This window comes from Oryctolagus cuniculus, chromosome 4 (genome assembly GCF_051225735.1).
Source record: "Oryctolagus cuniculus isolate XC-2025 breed Fujian yellow rabbit chromosome 4, ASM5122573v1, whole genome shotgun sequence".
NCBI classification, from domain to species: Eukaryota; Metazoa; Chordata; class Mammalia; order Lagomorpha; family Leporidae; genus Oryctolagus; species Oryctolagus cuniculus.
In genome coordinates, this window is record NC_142870.1 from 56,199,815 (window position 1) to 56,223,717 (window position 23,903).

The 23,903-nt window shown below is 39.6% G+C and overlaps 1 protein-coding gene across 1 annotated transcript in view; it reads right to left on the reverse strand.

Annotated features, from left to right (window-relative positions):
* Window positions 1-1,155: 1,155 nt before the first annotated feature.
* The window catches only part of ZBTB11 (zinc finger and BTB domain containing 11), a 38,499-nt gene continuing 15,751 nt past the window's right edge, over window positions 1,156-23,903 (reverse strand). Inside the window, exons 4-11 of the mRNA XM_002716730.6 lie at window positions 13,632-14,476; window positions 13,242-13,418; window positions 8,913-9,158; window positions 7,295-7,439; window positions 6,026-6,143; window positions 4,150-4,308; window positions 3,841-4,016; window positions 1,156-3,295 (exon numbers count right to left, since the gene is read on the reverse strand). Of these exons, the coding sequence (XP_002716776.2) occupies window positions 2,778-3,295; window positions 3,841-4,016; window positions 4,150-4,308; window positions 6,026-6,143; window positions 7,295-7,439; window positions 8,913-9,158; window positions 13,242-13,418; window positions 13,632-14,476 (2,384 nt within the window). The 3' untranslated portion in view covers window positions 1,156-2,777. The remainder of the gene's footprint in view (window positions 3,296-3,840; window positions 4,017-4,149; window positions 4,309-6,025; window positions 6,144-7,294; window positions 7,440-8,912; window positions 9,159-13,241; window positions 13,419-13,631; window positions 14,477-23,903) is intronic.

Here is a 23,903-nt window from a genome sequence, read left to right on the forward strand (position 1 = left end):
TTTAAATTATCCACCTTTGATAGTTATTTGCACCATATTTAATTTCATAGTAAGATTATATTTAAGATTAATGCTTATTTTTTTTTGTAGAAATTATTTATGGGGCCAGTGCTGTGGCATAGTGGGTAAAGCCACCACCTTCCATATAGCCGCTGGTTCAAGTCTTGCTTGCTCCTCTTCCAGTCCAGCTCTCTATTGTGGTCTGGAAAAGCAGAAGATGGCCCCAGTCCCCTGCACCCGCAGTGGAGAAGATCAGCACAACTAGGGCTGTTGCAGTCATTTGGGGAGTGAACCAGCAGATAGAAGAATGCCTCTCCATAACTCTACCTTTCAAATAAAATAAATAAATCTTTAAAAACTATTTATATATTTTATTTGAAAGGCAGAGCTACAGAAAGAGAGGGAGAAGCAGAAGAGAATGAGATCTTCCATCTGATAGCTTACTCCCCAAATGGCCGCAATGGCCGAGATTGGGCTAAGCCAAAGCCAATCTAGAGCTTCATTTGGGTTTCCCACGTGGGTGCAGGAGCCCAAGTACGTGGGCCATCTTCTGCTGCTTTCCCAGGATCATCCGTAAGGAGCTGGATCTGAAGTGGAGCAGCGGGGACTCAAACCAGCACTGAAACAGGATGTCAGTTTTGCAGGCAGCACTTAACCCAGTGCACCACAATGCAGGCCCCAAGAGTAATAAACTTAAAGTGTTACCCCAATAGCTTTTTTTTTTTTTTTTTTTTTTTTTTTTTGACAGGCAGAGTTAGAGAGAGAGAGACAGAGAGAAAGGTCTTCCTTTGCCGTTGGTTCACCCTCCAATGGCCGCTACCGCCAGCACGCTGCGCTGATCTGAAGCCAGGAGCCAGGTGCTTCCTCCTGGTCTCCCATGCAGGTGCATGGCCCAAGCACTTGGGCCAACCTCCACTGCCTTCCCAGGCCACAGCAGAGAGCTGGACTGGAAGAGGAGTAACCGGGACAGAATCTGGCACCCCAACCAGGACTATAACCCAGAGTGCCGGCGCTGCAGGCAGAGGATTAGCCTAGTGAGCCATGGCGCCAGCCCCCAATAGCTATTTTTAACATGTAGTTCCCTTTCCCTTTAACTTATCAAATAACAAATAAGTGACTTATGAACTGAAAATAGTGAGAGGCTCAATTCCAAAATTTAGACTTTTAAACAAGATTCAACATTTTTTATTTACATTATTTATGACATACATTAATGGTCTTACACAATTAACTAAATCTAACAACAATGGTGAGAACGGAATATAAAAGACACAATTCAAAATTTTTATCAGGTGGAAATACTTTTTCACTAACTGAAAGGTATGATAAATGATCAGCCATTAACAAGTTATGGGCTATATCAATTCACTTCTTAAAATTGAAAGTCAGCCACACAGCTACTAAAACAACTGGAAATTTGCAAATGCAAATATAACATATAGGTATAATGCATGCATGGCTATCACATTTAATCTTTGTCCTTAAAGCCATTTTTAAAGTAAACTGGAATAAGCATCTTAATATATATACATGAAGGCACATTCTTTGCTTGTGCTTTAGGAATGATTTACATATGATCCATCTTAATTTTATACTTATAGCTTCTAATAACTAAAAGCTTAATTTTCACAATTATAGCTTGAATGGTAGTTTCCTAGAGAGAAATGTGGCATCTCCCCAGTGTTATTTGGGAAATCAGAAAACGCTTAAAGAGGTGGGAACTTAAAAATCAAACACATGAAATAATACAGTTTCCAATAACATTTATGAATAATTTATTTTCAACAATTTGGTGGGATCATAATCAATTTCTTCAAGTAGTATATTGTAATGAGCACTGCACTGAATATTCTGAAATTATTTGACAATTAATACAGTATTCACAGGGCCACTGCAGATACTCTCTACTGCAGTTTTCAAACAAAATTAAACAATTAAACATGATACAAAAGCTGAAAACATAGAAAAACTAACTTGTTCATTCTTCAATGAAAGAATGAGATCCTTTTCTTCCCCCTCTTTCACACATTTTCCTATGTATCAAGGAGAAATTTTCCATGAACAGTGTTTAATAACAATATTCTTTTCTCATGGTAAGTTTACTTGCCTTGAAAAGATAGTACAGTAAGGCTTCAATAGGCATTTCATGCATTTTAATGGCATTTTAAAAAGTAGCTATTCATTTATGGGTTCCCCATATAGATAAATATATTGTGCAAACTTGATTACAACATGTAACTCATTAAGTGCTTTAAAACAAAATAAAGAATCCCTGACTTAGAAGGGGTTAAAAATAAATAGTAAGCCAAGAATCACAGATGTAAAGCATTTAAAAAAACCGTAATATATCTATAAATCCTATTGAAATGCTTTATATTTTTTCTTTTTAATCCATAAACAGTGTGAGTGAAATCACAGAACCTCTATATTTTGAGAAGAAAAACCAAAGGTCCAACCTTTTCAACTCAAAATATATAATGAAACAATGCCAAAATGCAAATGAAACTGTACAGCTTCCAATTTAGTACATTTATAAACATTAATCCACAAAAGGTATACCATGATAAACCACTGCCATTAAGTAGATTTTTTTTCAATTTCTTTAGAGAAAATGGACTTTTCCTATAGAACCCACTGGACAGTGTTCAGATTGTTACATCACTAAGCCCAGAGCCTTGACATATCAACTCTAAGCAGACAGTCACATGGTATTGTAAACAAATGTTCTGTGAGTTTAGTATATGAGATGTCTCTTCCTTTCATTTTCATAACTATATTCATTCTGCTTCTGAAATATGTGCTACCTCTACTTCCACAGTTTGAATAGCTTCTGCAACTTCAGAGAGCTTCTGTCCCTGCTGTTGTGCCAATACATAATTAACTACTTGCATAATACTTTGGTCAGAAAGTGTAGATACTGATGGACACTCTTCGGTGGCTGCAACTGCTTCGAGAGCTTCCATTGTTTCTCCTGTCACCACTACAGTCTCAAGTTCTTGAGGACCACTACTTTCCTGTTCCTGCATGTCTGTTGTTAAGATACTAACAGCATGTTCCACTTGAGTTCCTTGGTTATGAAACTGAAGGGTATCTTTTTCCAGCATAATTTTGCAAGGCACATAGTCTCTGTGGAATTTAGTCATATGTTTACGGAGTGTCCGAGCATCTATGTAGGCTTCACTACATACAGGACAGACATAGGGCCGTTCACCAGTATGTGTTCTGACGTGGCGTTTGAGAGATCGGGCATCAGCCCAAGCTACTCCACATGTTAAGCACTCAAATGGTTTAACTCCTACGGAAAAAAAATAATAATAATAAAACAAAAAGTGGGGTATGTGTGTGTGATGAGGTACAAGTACCAATGTATTTAAAATAATTTTTTTTAAAAGTACAGCATACATCAGCCATTCTATTTTCACTATGGCAATCTCTCATTTAGGACAAAGCTTGCCCTTAGAATAAAGGTCCGGCACCATAATCTCGAAAGATGTCATATGTTGTACGAACAGATAAATTTGAGTCTGCAAGTATAATCTCATTTTTTTCATCAAAGCTATCCTATAATCCTAGGATAAGCAAACAGAGCCTTCAAATTTAGTTCAGTCTAACAATGTTGATATAAAATTATGCTCACTAAAAAAGGAATCCATCTTTATAAATAATTAAGGTACTTGGGTTTACAATCAGCTCTGTCACTTGAATATATCTTTCAAGATTTGGGATTAAGTTCTTACTGATGAAAGTGGGATAATAGGCAACAGGGCTGATGAAGGAAAAAAGTCACTACTAGATTTCTTTTTATAGAACATTACACATACATAAAATAAGCGTAGTTACCTTCATGGTTGTTCATGTGTCTCCTATACTCTCTCAGCTGAGTGAATTTTCTCCCACACTGTTCACATACTCGTTCCAGGTTTTGCTTTGCTCTTCCTTTTTTCCCATGGGTAGCTTTCTTTACATGCCTTCTGAACAAAGCTTTTTCATAAAACTCTTTTCCACATATATTACACCTAAAACAGGAGAAAAGACCTAAATTTTGTTTTGTAAACCACTACCAGCCATAAGAGCAGTTGAAGTACATATATGTGTATGTGTCTCAATGTATATCTCAATTAAGTTCAGATCTTTCTCAAATTCACCCACCTGTAAGGCTCAGTGACAGAATGAGACTTCACATGGGAATACCAATCTTTTTTCCAACTATAGCACTTGTCACAAAATTGGCACTGGAATGGCTTCACACCAAGATGTTTGTTCATGTGCTGGCGAAGATCTCTAGCTTCAAAGAAACTTTTTTCACATCTGTAATAAAGTTCAATTACCCAAATGGATCATCTTATTTCTTTAAAACAAATTTCTAAGGATTCAGTATATTCTTAAGGTTCCTAGATCTCAATATAAAACAAAAAATCTCCCAGTCATTCCAATCTTACATCAGGGTTGCAGGACTGTAAATTAGTTTATCTCTGCAGCACTAGAAATGTTTTAGAAAACACTCATGGAGAGTTCCCAGAATCTTATAGAGGGAATTTGTTGCCCATCTCTCTTCCTCTTGCATCTGATCTTCCTCTTTACATCCTATTCATCTGCTTTCTCATTCTCTGGCCATGTGTTGAGGGTTAGCTTCACCATTGACAGTAGGAATGGAACAGTGACTCAGGCCAAAGCCAATCAGAACAAGGCAATCACCTGTCACACTGATTGACTCAGGGATATCTGAATGATTTAACTTGATTTAAACCTCAGGGTTCATAGAAATCACCAGAAGAAAAGCCTGACAATTTGGGAGGTGAGAGGATATGGGGCTGAAACCATTGCCATTGCTCTGTCCATATGAAGCCTGAGAGAAACCAAGTGCTAAAGAATTGAAATGCAATTTACATTCAACTACTCAGACATTTAGACTTTATCTTTCATTCAAGACAGCTTTGTGGGGTCGGCGCTGTAGCACAGAGGGTAAAGCCACTGCCTGTAGTGCCAGCATCCCATGTGGGCACTAGTTTGATGGAGAACCTCTCTCTCTCTCTGCTTCTCTGTAATTTTGCCTTTCAAATAAATAAATAAATAAATAAATAAATAACTCTTTATTAAAAAAAAAAGTCTTGGTAGGGTTTTCTTTCACTTAAAAAAAAAAAAAAGTACTAATAGGGCCCAGCACTGTGGCGTAGCAGGTAAGGCCACCGGCTTCAGTGTCGACATCGCATATGAGAGCTAGTTCAAGTCCCGGCTGCTCCTCTTCTGATCCAGCTCTCTGCTATAGCATGGGAAGGCAGTAGAGGATAGCCCAAGTGCTTGAGCCCTGCATCCACATGGAAGACCCATAAGAAGCTCCTGGCTTCGGATTAGCGCATCTCCGGCCATTGTGGCCAACTGGGGAGTGAAACAGTGGATGGAAGACAGCCCTCACAAAAACAGTCTACAGACTGGCAAACTATCAGAATCAACTTTCACTGGGAATTTTAAGAAGTTGAAGTTTACAATGACCAGGCAAATGTTTTATCAAAAACAAACAAACAAACAAACAAACAACAACAACAAAAAAACTGCTGAATCTCTGGTAGAGAGTTTTATGGCTTTTTCAAGTTTCCCTGGCCTGAGAGCTCAGCATTAGCCTTAAAGACAACAGCCTGCATTTCCAATATCGATTCCTAGCACTGTAAGGACTTCTTGGTCATTCTGCCCTATCTGGCCTATCTGGTGGCTTTCTGGAAGAGTTACTCTTAACCTTTATTTCTCCTCTATCTCCTAGAGCTTAGGGTTGGAGGTAGTGAGTTTGATGAAAACATTTAGAGGCAAACATATTAACCACAGCCACTTGGGGCCAGGAATTAAGTTTTGGGCAAATAATACACCTCAGCCAAAAACAAAAAAGAAACAAAACACAAAACTGACTAAAATCATGAGTAAGCTGAAACTAGAGGTTAATATTATCTTCAAATATTTTCTTTTGAAAATAACTTTCAAATAAACTAAGAACATAATGAAAGCATTTGAATGATTCAGATATTTAAATACTTACTGAGTACAATGATAGCCTCGAACCTCAGGCTTTGGCTGATGTTTCTTTAAGTGCTTGCTGAGTCCAGAGCCTCTATGAAAAGACTTTCCACAGACTGAGCAAAGGTACTTGGACTCACCTATAAAAAAGAGAAACCATGCCACAATTCAACAATCAAATCCTCTTCCAACAAAATTCTCTGTGTCATATTTTGGAAGTTATTCTATAAGGAGACACAGAAGGCACAGCATTTGGCAGATATCTTCCAAGAACCCACTATATCAAACCCATATTTCCTCTCCACAACCATAGGACTAGCAAAGGCTACCTATGCAGACAATATGGCAAACTTGATAAGCAATAGATTACAATAGTAACAAAGTTGCATATAAACTCTAGACCAAGTATCTACCTTTCATCAGCCGTTCCTACATTCCTGCTTTAAAGCATCTGAAAGCAAGTATACATGGACTAAAATTTCTAATGAAATTATAAGCCATTTACCATGGTGACATTCACATCTGCCGCATCGTTTCTCTTTTTAAAACAATGACCATTTCTTGGGGCTAGCGTTGTAGCGTAGCAGATGAAGTCACCACTTCCAGTGCCAGCATCCTATGAGTGCTGGTTTAAATCCCAGCTGTTCCACTTCCAATCCAGCTTCCTGCTAATGCTCCTGAGAAAGCAGCAAAAGACAGCCCAAATACTCGGGCCCCTGCCACCCATATGGGAGACCAAGATGAAGTTCCAGGCTCCTGGATTTTGCCTGACCTAGTCATAGCAATTAAGGCCATTTGGGGAGTGAACCAGCAATGAAACACCTATCTGTCTCTCATTTTGCCTGTATACTAATAAATAAGTAAAACAATGACCATTTCTTTAGATGTCTGGATCTCAATTATGCACAACTTAGAAGTATTTTTTCTATATGTAAGAAAGCTCTAAAAGTTTAGTTTCATCAATTAAAAAATTGTACACACAGTATATCAATATCATAACCATCACTATATCTAATTTGATATAATTACAACATAATCAATAGTAAAATAATGATGTAAAAATGTACCACAGCAAGTTGTCTATATGCAGTAATGTACTGCATATTTTTTTAGAAAAGAAGAAAAAGAAAGGATTTTGATTTTTATCAAAAGATGTATATGAAGAGGCAGATCTCTTTATCCTATTTGAACATTATACAATGTATACATGTACCAAGATACCACCAGGTACCCTATAATTTTTGTGTATCACTTCAAATAAGTAATTATGTCAATATAAATTTCTCATTACCTGTGTGAATACTCTTATGTTCTTGAAGACTACGTTTGGTCACGAATGACTTAACGCAAAGTTCACACTGGAACTGCTTTTGTGACTGATGTAGACTTTGGTGTAATTTTAGACCATGCTTGTAGATAAAAGTCTTTCCACAAACCTAAGAAAGACAGAGGTGTTTACATCAGTAAAACACAAAGAGATGGGTGCTGTGCCTGAAGAATGAGGACAGAGAAACTAGGATATTAAATAAAAATGTTATTTAATTTACATTATAAATGACAAAATAAAAATCAAAGCCACAAATGCCAAATGATGTTAGCTAAGTGAACCCTCCTCTGATTCAGTACTTTAAAAATGTCACACATGTCAAATTGAGGAGTTTCTTTCTACATGTTTACCGTTTCATCTTTCATAACTATACATTTGTTCCCCTTATTTCAGATTTATTAATTTATTTGAAAGGCAGAATTACAGAGAGGCAGAGGCGGGGGGGGGGGGGGGGTGTCTTCCATCCGCTGGTTCACTCTCCAGATGGCTGTAATGGCCAGAGTTGGGCTGATTCCAATCCAGAAGCCAGGAGCTTCCTCCGGGTCTCCCACGTGGGTGCAGGGGCCAAAGACTTGGGCCATCTTCCACTGTTTTCCCAGGCCATAGCAGAGAGCTGGATCGGAAGTGGAGCAGCCGGGACTTGAACTGGCACCCATACAGAATGCTGGCACTGCAGGCGGTGGCTTTACCCACTACGCCACAGCGCCAGCCCTACCCTTATTTTTAGTTATTTGAAAGGTGGGGCATAGGGGAAGGTAGGGGAAGAAAAGGGGTAGGGCAAGACAGAGAGATAGATCTGACATTAACTGGTTCACTCCCCAAAAGCTAGCAACAGCTGGAGTTGGGCCAGGCCAAAGCCAGGAGTCCAGAACTCTTATCTGGGTCTTCCCTAGAGATAGCAGAGACCCAAGTACTTAAGTTATCACCTGCTGCCTCCTAGCAAGAGTATTTGTAAGCAGCTGTAATCACAAGCAGAGTCAAGCCTTAAACACAGGGACTCTAATATGGAAAGCAGGCATCCCAAGTAGCATCTTTACTGGTGTGCACAACTGCTTGCCCCCAGAATGCACATTTTGAGTAGTGTACACTGTAATACTTGATATCTAACTTACGAATAAAATGATGCTTAAGACTTGGCTTCAAAATAACTGGGGGGAGGGGCTGAGCAGTGAGTGATATTATACCTAACACATATTTGACAATGAGCCCCCACTAAAGAAGTAGGGTGAAAGATACAAAAAGGTTCATCCCATTCCCCTAAATTCTATTCTCAACAAACATCCTAAACAGATTCTTCTCTAACAACAACTTCAGACAGCAAATTAAAGAATGCCAGAGGGAATCACCTGTGATACAGGCAAGAAACTTGAAGTTATAAATTCCCCTGCCATTTCAACAAGAGTGAAGGTAACCCCAGAATATATAGCAATCAGTTTCAACACACCATGGTTAAGCCCCAGCCTTCCTTAAACCACCAAGTAAACATTATGACTGTAAAAAAGACAATTTGTTTGAGGAGATGAGAACTCCCATCCACTGGTTCACACCCAAAATGCCCACAACGACCAGGATTGGGCCTTACCTGGCATGCATGTGGCTTTACGCCTGTGTGCTTTAACATATGTATTCGAAGTGAATATAATTTAGGTAATGTCCTTCCACATATGGAGCATATAAATTCTCGTTTGGTTCTGCCTTTCTCAGCTGATGTTCCTGATGCCTCATTAGATGTGGAATTGGATGACGATGACGTGGGTGCATCTTTTCTGGTATGTCGAATAAGATGCGCTCGTAAGGAGGCACTGTACTGAAACTGTTTTTTACACAACTACAAGAAAAAGTACACAAAATGTCTGAATTTACTTCCACTACAATATTAAGCAAAACTTGACTCATACTTCAACTTGGCTTTTCTCAATTACAACAAATCAATAAACACATATATCCTACACAAATGTAAATTACTTAGCATTTATTTTTTACTTAGATCAATTTCAGTGTTTACATTATGGTGTAAATGTTATTACACTTAAGCAGTATTGTACATACTATGTTTTTTTTCCTTTCTTGCTGTTTTCTGTTTTGCTTATTTCTCTTTATATTTATTACTAACTCATCACTGAGCCCTTCTCTCAATTGTCCATGGAGAGGAGATTTAAAACATTTAATTGTAAATCTCTGTCAAAGCATTATGTCCTGTTGCAACCAGAGCAGATTGTTCCCTTGTTTGGCAGGCAGCTTCATACTGGGATCTCCCTCCACCACTGTCGTGATGAATTCCTTACTCGTTGTTGAACTGAATGTCACGTTTCCTGTTTCCTCATGCCTTCTCACATTTTAGTGGAAAATGTCTGCCAACTCCCTCTAAGAAAGGAGGTTTAACAGGTAAAGTTTTGGGGGCGGTCATTGTGGCACAGCAGGTTAAACCTATGATGCAGGCATCCCACATGGGTGCCAGTTCAAGACCAGCTGCTCCAATTCTGATCCAGCTCCCTGCTAATGTGCCTGGGAAAGCAGTAGAGGATAGTCTGACTACTTGGGCCCCGGCACCCATATGAGAGACCAGAAGAAACTTCAGGCTCCTGGCTTCAGCCTGGCCCAGTCCTGGCCAGTGTGGCCATCTGGGGAGTGAACCAGTGGACTGAAGTTCTCTCTCTCCCTTGTTTCCTCCCTTTCTCACAATCTCTCTGTTAACTCTGCCTTTCAAACAAATCTTTTACAAAAAAAAAAAAAAAAAAAAAGGATAAAGTTCTTGAGACCATGCATGCATATCTCAAACACTGGCATTCCACCATCATAAATAACTGATAGTTTGACTGGTTATATATTTCAACTTAGAAACATATCCCTTCACTGTTGCTAAAAAGCCAAAAGCCATTCTGATCCTTTTCCTCTCTATTTACAAGATTTTCTCAGAGCAGGTGTTGGTTATGCCACCACCTGTGATACTGGTATCCTATATGGGTGACAATTTGTGTCCTGGCTCCTCTCCTTCCAATCCAGCTCCCTGCTAATGGCCCGGGAAAAGCCGAAGAAGATGGCCCCAAGTATTTGGGCCCTTGTCATCCATATGGGAGACCTGGTTGAAGCTCGTGGGTTTGGACTGCCCAGCCCTGGCCATTGCAGTCATCCAGACAGTGAACCAGCAGATAGAAGACCTTTGTCTCTTTGTCCCAGATTCTGAAATTTTGCAACAGAGGCAGAGAGACAAACAGAAAGAGAAATCTTCTATCTGCTAGGTCAGTCCCCACATGACCACAACACCAGGGCTGGGCCAGGCTGAAGCCAGAAGACTGGAACTCCACCAGGGTCTCCCACATGGGTGGTAGGGACCCAAGTAACTATGTCATCTTCCACTGTCTTCCCAGGCACATTAGCAGGGACTGGTTCAGAAGTGGGGCAGTCAGACTCCAACTGATACTCACATGGGATGCCTGCATATAAGGCAGGGGCTTAACCTGCTGTACCACAATGCAGGCCCCTAACATGAAAACTTCAATACTATAGTTTTGAAATTTTTTTGATTATTATATTAATTTCTTTCTCTCCACATTCTCTGAAAATATTACTGGAATACTGGACATTTTGTACCAAATCCCTAATTTTATTTTACTCCCATTTTCTAACCTGTCTTTTCACTGTTTTCTGGAAGATTTTAGTCAATTACATTTCTCAACTTCTCTGATATTTTTATCTGTACAGATGTTCCTTGACTGTGATAATGGCTTTATGTTTAAATAAATTCAAGTCAAAAATATTCTAAGTCAAAAATTTATTTAATATCCTGAAAAACCCATCATTAAGTGGAACATCTGTAAGTTGAACCACCATTAGTGAGGTACCATCTGTGTTGCTAAAAAATTTCCATTTCCTGGCCGGCGCCGCGGCTCACTAGGCTAATCCTCCGCCTTGCGGCGCCGGCACACCGGGTTCTAGTCCTGGTGGGGGCGCCGGATTCTGTCCCGGTTGCCCCTCTTCCAGGCCAGCTCTCTGCTGTGGCCAGGGAGTGCAGTGGAGGATGGCCCAAGTGCTTGGGCCCTGCACCCCATGGGAGACCAGGAAAAGCACCTGGCTCCTGGCTCCTGCCATCGGATCAGCGCGGTGCGCCGGCCGCGGCGCGCCGGCTGCGGCAGCCATTGGAGGGTGAACCAACGGCAAAGGAAGACCTTTCTCTCTGTCTCTCTCTCTCACTGTCCACTCTGCCTGTCAAAAATGAAAAAAAAAAAATAAAAAATAAAATAAAAAAATTTCCATTTCCTAAAAAATACTTCCATTCAATTAAGGTGGCCCCTTTTAAAACAGAATACACAGGCCCCTCAGTATCCAGGTGATCAGTTCCAGGACATCAGTGGGTAACAAAATTCACCAAGGTACAAGTTCTTTATATAAAATAGCATGGTTTCTGCATATTAACTATGCACCTCTTCATGTATATATATTTTTTAAATATTTATTTAATTATTTGAAAGTCAGAATTACACAGCAAGAGGAGAGGCAGAGAGAGAGGTCTTCCATCTGATGGTTCACTCCCCAAATGGCCACAATGGCTGGAGCTGCGCCAATCCGAAGCCAGGAGCCGGGAGCTTCTTCTGGGTCTCCCATGCGGGTGCAGGGGCCCAAGCACTTGGGCCATCCTCTGCTGCTTTTCCAGGCCACAGCAGAGAGCTGAATCAGAAGTGGAGCAGCTGGGTCTCGAACCAGCGCCCATACGGGATGCCGGCGCTTCAGGCCACGGCGTTAACCCACTGCGCCACAGTGCTGGCCCCTCTTCATGTATATTTTACAAGCAACTCTAGAATACTTAAAATACCAAACACAACGTAAACACTACATAAATAGTTGTTATATACTGTATGTTTAAGAGAATAACAAGAATTATGTATACGTTCAGTATAGATGAATTTTATCTGAAGCTGGCCAAATATGCAGATACTGAACTGAAGGATAAGAGGACACAGAGAGCTGAAAGCATCTATTACTTGTTTTAGAGAGGGAACTTTTTCATTTATTATTAATGTAAATCATACTCCGTGAGCTCAATTTTTCTCTTTAATCTTGGATTTGTCAAAGGTACTTGTTTTCTTGAAATCTTCTGATAAGAGTTTGATGATCCCTGATGTCTGTTCATACTTCAAAATAAGAACATTAAACAACTAATTGGAATTTTCATCTAAGTGTGTTTGTGTTTGGGTTTTCATGCACATGTTTTAGTCAGCAGCATATTTAGGTCCTTTGCTACTGGTCATCAGATTCCTCATCTCCAAAAAATCTTTCTGTTTAGTGTTAAGGGTCTGGCTAATAAGATCCTGGGACTTGAGTAAGGAAAGAGAACTGGAAAGGTCTAGATATTCACCACGTATGCTTTTCATTTCTCCCCATTTTAAGTATAATACCTCAACTTTCACTGTCAACAGCATTCCCCAGAGCAGTTATGGTTTTATCTTTTCCAGAGAGTAGAAGGATCTTCAACTTAGGAGACAGAAAGTGGTGGATTTAATTGCTCTGACTTTCAAGGTAACTTGAAAGTACCATCAATTCTGGCGTTTTTGGTGGTTCTGCAATACAATTTGGGTTAAGTCTTAATTTCTCTAAGAAAATGAATCCTTTCAATTTTGCTGAATCACTTGATTTATTAGTATTCAGAATTTAGCTGCCAAGATTTCTTCTCCTTGCCCTTTTATGAGTTTATGTTTTTGAAGTTACACTTTTACCTTTTATCAAAAGGAAGTCACCACCACTGACTAAGGGAGGCCAAGTAAATGACTTGCAAACCAGAAGATGAATCTTATAGCAATGTAAGAGAAACAGACATAGAAACAATACAAGTGGCAGAGTAACAAGCAGGTGGTAAGCTGGATTCTACTTCTTAATGAGGTCACTGTCATCCTCAGTTAGCTGTCTGGATACTTACGGGACATTTGTAATCTCTAGCTCTTTCATGTTTTAATGTGTGTGTTATAAGGGCGTATCGTCTCTGAAAAACCATTCCACATTCCCCACATTTATGAGACACCTCTTCAGTGCTCTCTTTGGCATCCCTTTTTGGCTGTTTCATCTTTTTTCCTCTTTGAACCAATTTCTGGGCCACCTAGTTAAGAGACAGATAACAATCTAAGTAGATACACTGAGTCAAAATATTTCAAATCCACATTACCTTATTAATATTGGCATTTAATAACACCGAGTCGCTGTCCTGAATCTGTCTCCCCTCCCAAATAATTTCCACCACAGGCATAAGTTTATAAATAGAATGCTTTCAATCTAAAGCTACAACTACAAAGGTCAACTCTTGACATCATACCTGTTGAACCGCTGACTTGGGAATGGCCTTCCGTTTCTGCAGTTTTTTTTCCATGCCCTTGTGTAGTCGAATATATCCTCCTTCATTCACAGAACGCTGCCGAAGCCTGCTCCTGTAAGTGTCATCATCGGGGCCAATGTCTGTCTGTGCTGTCAGTGCACTTGGATTTTCCTGATCTTCTAAAGGCTGATGAACATTCTGTACATGTTTTGGAATATCTTCAGTACAGTTATCTTCAGTTAATGTATCATTTCCCATGTCACTGTTCTCTGGAGGGCTACTGATAATATTCTCTCTTGAAAGTTTACAAGGCATATTAGAAACTGTGCTATCTTCTCTGATGTTTGAAGTTTCTAGCTCTGTAGGGTTATTTTTTGTTACCAAATCAACACATTCGACTTCAGAATGGGAATCAGATACACACCCCACAGATGATGGAGCAGCTCCAGCCTCTGAAGAAACCTGGGGACCAGGCTGTCTTCCCAGCTCTCCATTCTGTCCAGCTTCAGGCAATTCTCCATTTATCAGTAGCACAATTTCACAATCCTCAAGTCCAGTAGAAACAGTTGCTGTAGTTCCCTCACTGCTAGCCGCAGGAGGCGCTGTACTTCCATTCTGTTCTGGTAAGTCCTGGGTAGATGCTACTGTTTGTACTTCGCCCTTCTTATATACTGTTAGCTGCTTTTCCTCCATTAGTTTATGCACACTTTCACAAATTTCTAAAACTTCTGACATGAAAAGATGACGAGCTAAGATAGCGACATCAGCCATGCTACAGAAGTCAAAACTTAGCACAGAAGTATAGGCAAATTCCAGTAAAGGAAGGAAACTTGCCTTACAAAAACCTGTATGAAACAGAAAGGTAGGGACAAAAAAGCCAATCATCAACAAATCAGCTTGTAAGAACTATTAACATAGATTATGACATATAAAATTTAATAAAAAGGCAAATATGACCATTCATCCTGCCCTAAATCTCTTCTGGATCTGCTTTCTGTTCTAGTTACTTATTAAACCTTGACTAAGTCACTTCTACAAACCGAGCTTCTCAATAACTAATAAAGAAAATAGTGTAACTTACTACCTCAAGAGTTGTTTTACGGGGCTGGCACTGTGGCTTAGTAGGATAAGCCTCTGCCTACAGCACCAACAGACCATATAGGTGCCGGTTCAAGACCTGGCTGCTCCATTTCTGATCCAGCTCCCTGCTAATGAGCCTGTGAAAGCAGCAAAGGATGGTCCAAGTCCTTGGGCCCCTGCACCCACATGGGAGACCTGGAAGACACTCCTAGCTCCTGGTTTCAGATAGGCTCAGCTTCAGCTGTTGTACCCATTTGGGGAGTGAACCAGCAGATGGAAAATCTCTTCTCTCCCTGTCTGTAACTTGCCTCTTAAATAATTAAATCTTTAAAAAAAAAAAAAAGTTGTTGTAAGGCAGTTATTTTCAAACCATATTCTTTAGAACCCTTAATGTTCCTTAAATTCCACTCAAGAAATAGCTGCTGAACATGCAGAATAGGAAAAAGGAGTGGGGAAGGGAGTGGGAGGGCAGCAAGTGAGCAGTCAGGGTTAAACTAACTTGTGCCCTACCTAACCTCACTTCAGTAAGTACAGATATATATTTTTGTAACAGCAGCTAAAATGAAATTTTGATCGAACAAAGTGTTCTAAGAATAAAAAAAAAAAAACAGTATAAGGCAGAAGTCAGTGAATTTTTCTTCAAAAAGTCAAATGATAAATAGTGCAGGCCATAGGGTGTGTGCTGTACTGTACAGGTCAAAAGCTTATGAAGATGAAAGGGTGTGGCTGTGTGCTAATGTGATCTTGTTGACAAGAAGGAAGGGAAGAGGATTCTCTCTTGGGCTATAGCCTGCCTATCCTGGATCTAAGGAATGAAATACTTAAAGACAGGAGGGATTACATTCTTATTTTGTTTGGGAAAATAAGGCCAGTTTATATCACTTCCAAGTGTTCAGTCCTTCACTTTCAAGAGCAATTTTTAATTCTTAATATTTACATGATTCAAAAACCAGAAGGTTTTTTATAGCTTTCTAGTTTTTTTTTTTTTTTAAGCTATATTTTATGTATTTGAAAAGCAGAATGACAGAGAGAAGGAAAGAGCTGTTTTTCCACTGGCTAGCTCATTCCAAAAATGGCCACAACACTCAGGACAGGGCCAAGCTGAAGCCAAGAGCCAAGTACTCCCATCTGGGTCTCCCATATGGGTGGCAGGGCTCAAGCACTTGGGCTGTCTTCCACTGCTTTCCCAGGCGCATCACCAGGGAGCTAGGTCAGAAACAGAGCTGCTGGAACTAGAACCAGCACTCATATGGTATGCTGGCATCACAAGCAACAACTTAACCCACTGCACCACAACACCAGTCCCAGTTTCTTTGTTATAGTCAAGCAAATATTCTTATTTTCCCTCCTTACATAGGTGCATTATATACATACTGTTCTGTACCTGTTTCTCTCATTTAATAATTTATCTTAGAAATGTTTTTTAATATAGAGAAAACCAAATCAAAGTTTAAAAACTCAAATTTGCTGTGTCTCACTTTTGACTTAAGGTATGTAAAATTTAAGTTGGCAGATGAGGGATGGACAAGTATAAAGAAAACCTTTTAACTGTGGATATGTTAGGAGTAAGGTGGAACACTGAAGAAAGTACATTACCAATACTACCATCAACCATCATAGCTATTTCACACATTCCTAGGAAAGCTGACAATTAAATAGGCTAAAACTATATTAATCCTGGTACAAATTACGAGACCAATTTAGGCTTGATAAAAGAATATTTCTTAATTGGGTGGGCACTGTGACACAACTGGATAAGCCACACCATGGAAAGCCTACATCCCATATTGCAGTAGCTGATTTGAGTCTTGGTTATTCTATGCTTCTTATCCAGCTTCCTACTATTGTGCCTGGGAGGCAACAGATAGATGGCCCAAGTATTGGGTTTCATTCACCCACTGGGATACCCAGATGAAGTTCCTGGATTCTGGTCCAGCTCTGGATGTTGTGGGCATTTGGAGGGTGAATCAATGGATGGAAGATCTCTCTTTTTCTGTCTCTCCCTTTCTCTATGTCACTCTGCCTTCCAAATAAATCTTACTGAAAAAGAATCTGTAGGGGCTGATGCTGTAGCACAGTGGGTTAAGCAGCTGCTTGCAATGCCAACATCCTATATGGGCACTGGTTCAAGTCCCAGAGGCTCCACTTCCAATCCAGTTCCCTGCTAATGTTCCTAGAAAGGCAGTGGAAAATGCCCCAACTGCTTGGGCCCCTGCACCTATGTGGGAGACCCAGAAGCAGCTCCTGGCTCTTGGCTTCAGCCTGGCCCAGCCCTGGCCATTGTGGCCATTTTGGTAGTGAATCAATGGATGGAATAACTCTCTCTCCCTTCTTCCCTCCCTCTCTTCCCTTTTCCTCTCTGTATCTCAGCCTTTCAAATAAATATATTTTTAAAAAAGAAAGAAAACTATGGCCAGAGTAGCAGCTGACATGGCTAATCCTCTGCCTGCGGCGCCGGCACCCCAGGTTCTAGTTCCGGTTGCTCCTCTTTCAGTCCAGCTCTCTGCTATAGCCCAGGAAGGCAGTGGAGGATGGCCAAGTGCTTTGGCCCTGCACCCGCATGGGAGACCAGGTGGAGGCACCTGGCTCCTGGCTTCAGATCAGCACAGCGCACCAGCCGTAGCAGCCATTTGGTGGGGGGAGGGGGTGAACCAACAGAAGAGGAAGACCTTTCTCTCTGTCTCTCTCTCTCTCACTGTCTAACTCTGTCAAAAATAAATAAATAAAATAAAAAAGAACTACAAATCACATTGAATTTGTTAAAAATTAATTTAAAAAGAAAGAAAACTAGAGATCTTCTACATGACAATGTGAATATAGTTAAAACTACTGAATTGTATTAAAACGTCATTAAGAGGGTATATTTTGTTTTCTTCACAATTAAAAAACTTTAAAGTCTCATCTCGAAAGACAACAATTACTGCAGATATAAAATTATGACAAGGACTTTAGACCTAGTAGTATGTTCGCTAACACTGACACTTTACGTAGTTAAAAGTATTTTTGAAATACTTTCAAACATACTCAGTGCCATGGTACTAAGATTCAGAGTACCAAAATTTTCCCTGAATGGCCATGACCATAAACCAGGCTTCATTTGTTGATTTATTTGCTGAATATACAGCACTATAATGTCTAAAAAAAAATCAAGTTGAGAATTTAAAGTGGTTTCAGATCAATAATATTCCCAGCATCCAAATAATCAAATGTTTCATCTGTGGAAGACATCTTTAACGCAACTCAACAATATTTCCTGCAAACTTCTAAACATAATAACCAATGTACACAGTTTAAAAAATAAACAAGGCACCATAAACAAAAGCTAGCAGAAACAGCCCAAATCAAATCAGAAAAATTTGAAGTAATGTTATTACCTGGTAAAGGAAACAGACTGAATAAATTTTCAGAATTTTCCAGAGTAAATCAGAAGGAAATAAAATATACGAGGGAAGATTAAAAGACAAGATAAATTGGGTATCTAATTTCAGTTTCAGAATGGTAGAAGAAAGAAATTAGGTAGGATAATTTCTAGTAAAGAATGTTTCTCAACAGATGAAAGACAACAATCCACATAATTAAGAAGTCTATTTCCACACAGGATTAAGTCAAATATATTCCTAACAGATTATAAACAAAATCCAGAAGGACAATGTTTAAGGAGACTTCAAGAGCATAAAGATACCAAGCAACTGAAAAAATATGGAAGAAAAGATACCCCAGGAAAACCACAACAGTATTATTCACAGAGCTGACGTTGTGGCATAGCAGGTAAAGCTGCCACCTGCAATGCCAGCATCCCATATGGGTGGCCAGTTCTAGACCCAGCTGCTCCATGTCTGATCCAGCTCCCTGCTAATGGCCTGGGAAAAGCAGTAGAGGATGGAACAAGTCTTTGGGCCCTGTACCCACTTGGGAGACTGGCCCAGTACCAGCGATTGTGGCCATAGGGGGAAAGAACCAACAGACAAAAGGTGTCTCTCTCTCTCTCTCTGTAACTCTTTCAAATAAACAAATCTTTGAAAAAATAGCTACTACATAATGATAAAGGATGTTTTATCATGAATCAATAACTCTAAACACACAAGAACCTAACAGCATGGCCTCAAGATATAGAAAACAAAGATTGAAGAAATTCTAATGAGAATCAGAAAAATGGAGTACCAACAGACAGAGTACACAAAATAATCAGTAAAGATTATTTTATTGGAGGCAGGTGCTGTGGCATACTGGGTTAAGCTGCTTGACTGCACTGCTGGTATCCCATATGAGTGCTGGTTCATGTGCTAGCTGCTCTGCCACCAATCCAACTCGTTGCTAATGTGCCTGGGAAAGAAATGGAAGATAGATAGTCCAGGTCCTTGGCAACTTGCATCCACATGGGTGACCTGGATAAAGCTTTGCCTCCTGGCTTCAACCTGGCCCAGGCTTGGCCATTGCAAGATATAGGTACTGTCAAAGACTTCTCGGAAAATACCCCAGAAGCACAGGCAGTCAAAGCCAAAATTAACATTTGGGATTGCATCAAATTGAGAAGTTTCTGTACTTCAAAAGAAACAGTCAGGAAAGTGAAGAGACAACCGACAGAATGGGAAAATATATTTGCAAACTATGCAACTGATAAAGGGTTGATAACCAGAATCTACAAAGAAATCAAGAAACTCCACAACATCAAAATAAAAAACCCACTTAAGAGATGGGCCAAGGACCTCAATAGACATTTTTCAAAAGAGGAAATCCAAATGGCCAACAGATACACGAAAAAATGTTCAAGATCACTAGCAATCAGGGAAATGCAAATCAAAACCACAATGAGGTTTCACCTCACCCCGGTTAGAATGGCTCACATTCAGAAATCTACCAACAATAGATGCTGGAGAGGATGTGGGGGAAAAGGGACACTAACCCACTGTTGGTGGGAATGCAAACTGGTTAAGCCACTATGGAAGTCAGTCTGGAGATTCCTCAGAAACCTGAATATTTTTTTTTTTTTACTTTTATTTAATGAATATAAATTTCCAAAGTACAGCTTATGGATTATAATGGCTTCCCTCCCTCTCCCAGAAACCTGAATATAACCCTACCATTCAACCCAGCCATACCACTTCTTGGAATTTACCCAAAGGAAATGAAATTGGCAAACAAAAAAGCTGTCTGCACATTAATGTGTATTGCAGTTCAATTCACAATAGCTAAGACCTGGAATCAACCCAAATGCCCATCAACAGTATACTGGATAAAGAAATTATGGGACATGTACTCTATAGAATACTATACAGCAGTCAAAAACAGTAAAACCCAGTCATTTGCAACAAGATGGAGGAATCTGGAAAACATCATGCTGAGTGAACTAAGCCAGTCCCAAAGTGACAAATATCATATGTTCTCCCTGATTGGTGACAACTAACTGAGCACCAAAGGGGAAACCTGTTGAAGTGAAATGGACACTATGAGAAACAGTGACTTGTTCAGCTCTTGTCCTCACTGTTGATGTACAATGTAATACTTTTATCCCTTTTAGTATTTTTTTTTGTTCTAGCACTATTGGTTGAACTCTGTAATTAACACACAATTATTCTTAGCTGTTTAAATAAATTTTAACTGAAAAGTGATCCCTGTTAGGAATTTGGAAACATTATGCTGAGTGAAATAAGCCAGTCCCAAAGGGACAAATACCATATGTTCTCCCTGATAGGTGACAACTAACCGAGCACCAAAAAGGAAACCTGTTAAAGTGAAATGAACACTATGAGAAACGGTGACTTGATCAGCATAGCCCTGACTGTTAATGAACAACTTAATACATTATCCCTCTTAGTAGTTTTTTTGTCTGTTCTACTTAATATGACTGATTTAATTCTGTAATTAATACACAGTTATTCTTAAGTGTTGAAACTTAACTGAAAAGTGATCCCTGTTAAATATAAGAGTAGGAATAAGAGAGGGAAGAGATGTATAATTTGGGACATGCTCAAGCTGACTTGCCCCAAATGGTAGAGTTAGAAACATACCAGGGGATTCCAATTCAATCCCATCAAGGTGGCATGTACCAATGCCATCTCACTATTCCAAGTGATCAATTTCTGTTCACAATTGATCATAATGATAGGACTAAGAGCCAAAGGGATCACATAAACAAGACTAGTGTTTGCAAACACTAATTGATAGAATAAAAAAGGGAGAGAACAATCCAACATGGGAAGCAAGATACACAGCAGACTCATAGAATGGCAGATGTCCTAAACAGCACTCTGGCCTCAGAATCAGCCCTTAAGGCATGCAGATCCGGCTGAAAAGCCCATGAGAGTATTTCAGGCATGGAAAGCCAAGACACTCTGGCAAAGAAAAAAAAAAAAAAAACACCTAAAGATCTCTGCGAGTGAGATCCCAATAGAACAGGTCATCAAAGGAGGTACCTTTCTCTGAAGGAAGGAGAGAACTTCCACACTGACCTTGTCTAAATATGATCAGAGTCAGTGAACTCAGGGGGCTTCCAGAGCCTTGGCAACTCATGACTAGAGCCTAGGATGATTACTGATGCCATAAACAAGAGTGTCAATTTGTTAAGTCAACAACAGGAGTCACTGTGCACTTACTCCTCATGTAGGATCTCTGTCCTTAATGTGCGGTACAGTGTGATTTAATGTTATAACTAGTACTCAAACAGTATTTTTCACTTTGTGTTTCTATGTGGATGCAAACTGTTGAAATCTTTACTTAATATATGCTAAACTGATCTTCTGTATATAAAGAGAATTGAAAATGAATCTTGATGTGAATGGAAGGGGAGAGGGAGTGGGAAAGGAGAGAGTTGCGAGTGGGAGGGAAGGTATGGGGGGGGAGCCATTGTAATCCATAAGCTGTACTTTGGAAATGTATATTCATTAAATAAAAGTTAAAATAAAATAAATAAATAGCTATTTTTTTTTAAATTAACATGGGGGCAGATGTCTGGCACATTGGTTAAGATGCTGCTTGTGACACCTATTTCTCATATCAAACTGTAAAGGTTTGGGTCCTTGCTCTGTTTTCAAATTCAGCTTCCTGATAATGCACACCTTAGGAGATAGCAGAGGATGGTTCAACTACTTAGGTCCCTGCCACACCCATGGGAGACCTGTATTGAGATCTGGGCTCCTGGCTTCAGCCTAGTCCAGTCATGGCTATTTCAAGCGTTTGAGGAATGAACCACTGAATGGAAGATACTTCCCTGTCTGTGTCTTTGTCTCTGTCTGCCTTTCAAAACAAACTGAAAATAAAGTTATAAAAAAAATTAACAATAGCTTAATATAATGCACAATATGCTGAAACTGCACCCAACTAAAAAAAAAATGTACATTCTTTTCAAACAAAATACATCTGTGTAAAGAGAACCACAAGGAGAGTGAAAACCAAGTATAGGGCCCAAAGGGACAAATATGATATGTGCTCCCTGACCTGTGATAACTAATAGAGCACCAAAAAGGCAATTTGTAGAAGTAAAATTGACACTTTGAGAAACAATGACTTCAACAGCCCTTGTCTTGACAGATGAGGAAGTCTTTTTTTTTCCATACTATTTGCTGAACTCTTTACTTAACATAGAGTTAAATATATGTGTATAAAGTTAACTGAAAATAGATCTCAGTAAAAAATAAGAGTGGGAATAAGAGAGAGGAGGAAGAAGGATGGGACTATGGGTGGGATAGAGGGCACAGTAGGAAGAATCACCATGTTCCTAAAGCCATAATTATGAAGTATATGAAGACTGTAACTGTAAAGCTGTATAGTTCTGCATACATCCCTATGCTTACTTCTAAGGGTACAGTTTAAAAACTGGCCATGAGGCCCCAAATCCCCTTAAGCTCGGTGGTAAAAATACCATCTTAAGTGTTAGAGCAGTCATATGGATAGGATTAAGAGTCTGGTAATTATAATAGATAGAATTAAAAAGGAGTGAAGGCTCCAACATGGGAAGCAGTCTCATAGAATGCAGACTCATAAAATGACAATCGCTTTGAGTAGCACTCTGATCTCAGAATCAGCCCTTAAGGCGTTCTGGTCTGGCCCATGAGAGCATTTCAGGCATGGAAAGCCAAGAACTGTGGCAAAAAATGTCCTAACTAAAGAACCTCGGTGGGTGAGACCCCAGCAGAAAGAAGTGGTCATCAAAGAAGGATGTACTTTTCTCAGAAGAGAGGAGAGAACTTCCACTTTTTCTAAATACTGGTGGAGTCTGTGGATTCAAAAGGCTTTCACAGCCTAAGTAGCTCATGTGAAGAGCCTAAGGTGGTCACTGACGTCATACATAGGAGTATTAAATGTCACATTAACAACAGGAGTCACTATGCGCTAACATCCCATGCAGGACCTCTGTCCTCAAAGAGTTGTATTATAATTATGTCTAAGACCTTGAAAAAGATGTATCACTCTTGAGCGCTTCTTTAAAGTTAATTAAGTTTCAAAAAAAAAAGTGAAATTAACTTCAGATGCAATGCCTTTGAACAGCCCTTTGTCTCAACTGTTGAGGAACACTTTTTCTTCATGAAAACTGGTAAACTATTTACTTACTATATAGTCTTCTGTGTATAAAGTTAATCAAAAATGGATCTTAGTGGGGAATGGGAGAGAGAAGAGGAGGAGGGGTGGGAGCGTGGATATGGCAGGAAGAATCACTATATTCCTAAAGTTGTACTTATGAAGTGCATGAAGTTTGTATTCCTTAAATAAAAGGTTTATTTGGAAAAAAACTTTTAGGCAACAGATATGCTAATTTACCTGATTTGATCACTACCCAATAAATATGTGAAACAAAACATAATATTTCACCCTATAACTGCATGCAATTATTACATGCCAATAAAAAATAAAAACAATATAAAACATCAATAACAGTAATAATAAACTTCGAAAAGATAAAAAAAAAAAAGCAAACAAGTATAGGGGCTGGCACTATAGTGTTGCAGGTAAAGCCACCACCTACTATGCCAGCTTCCCATAAAGGTGCTGGTTCAAGTCCTGGTAGCTCCACTTCTAATCCAGCTCCCTGCCAATGTGCCTGGGAAAGTAGCAAAAGATGGCCCAAGTCCTTGGGCTTCTGCACTTCCAGGGGGGGACCTGGAAGAAACTACTGGCTCCTAGCATCAACCTGACCTAGACCCAGCCATTGTAAATATTTGTGGACTGAACCAGAGGATGGTAGAACCCTCTCTCTTT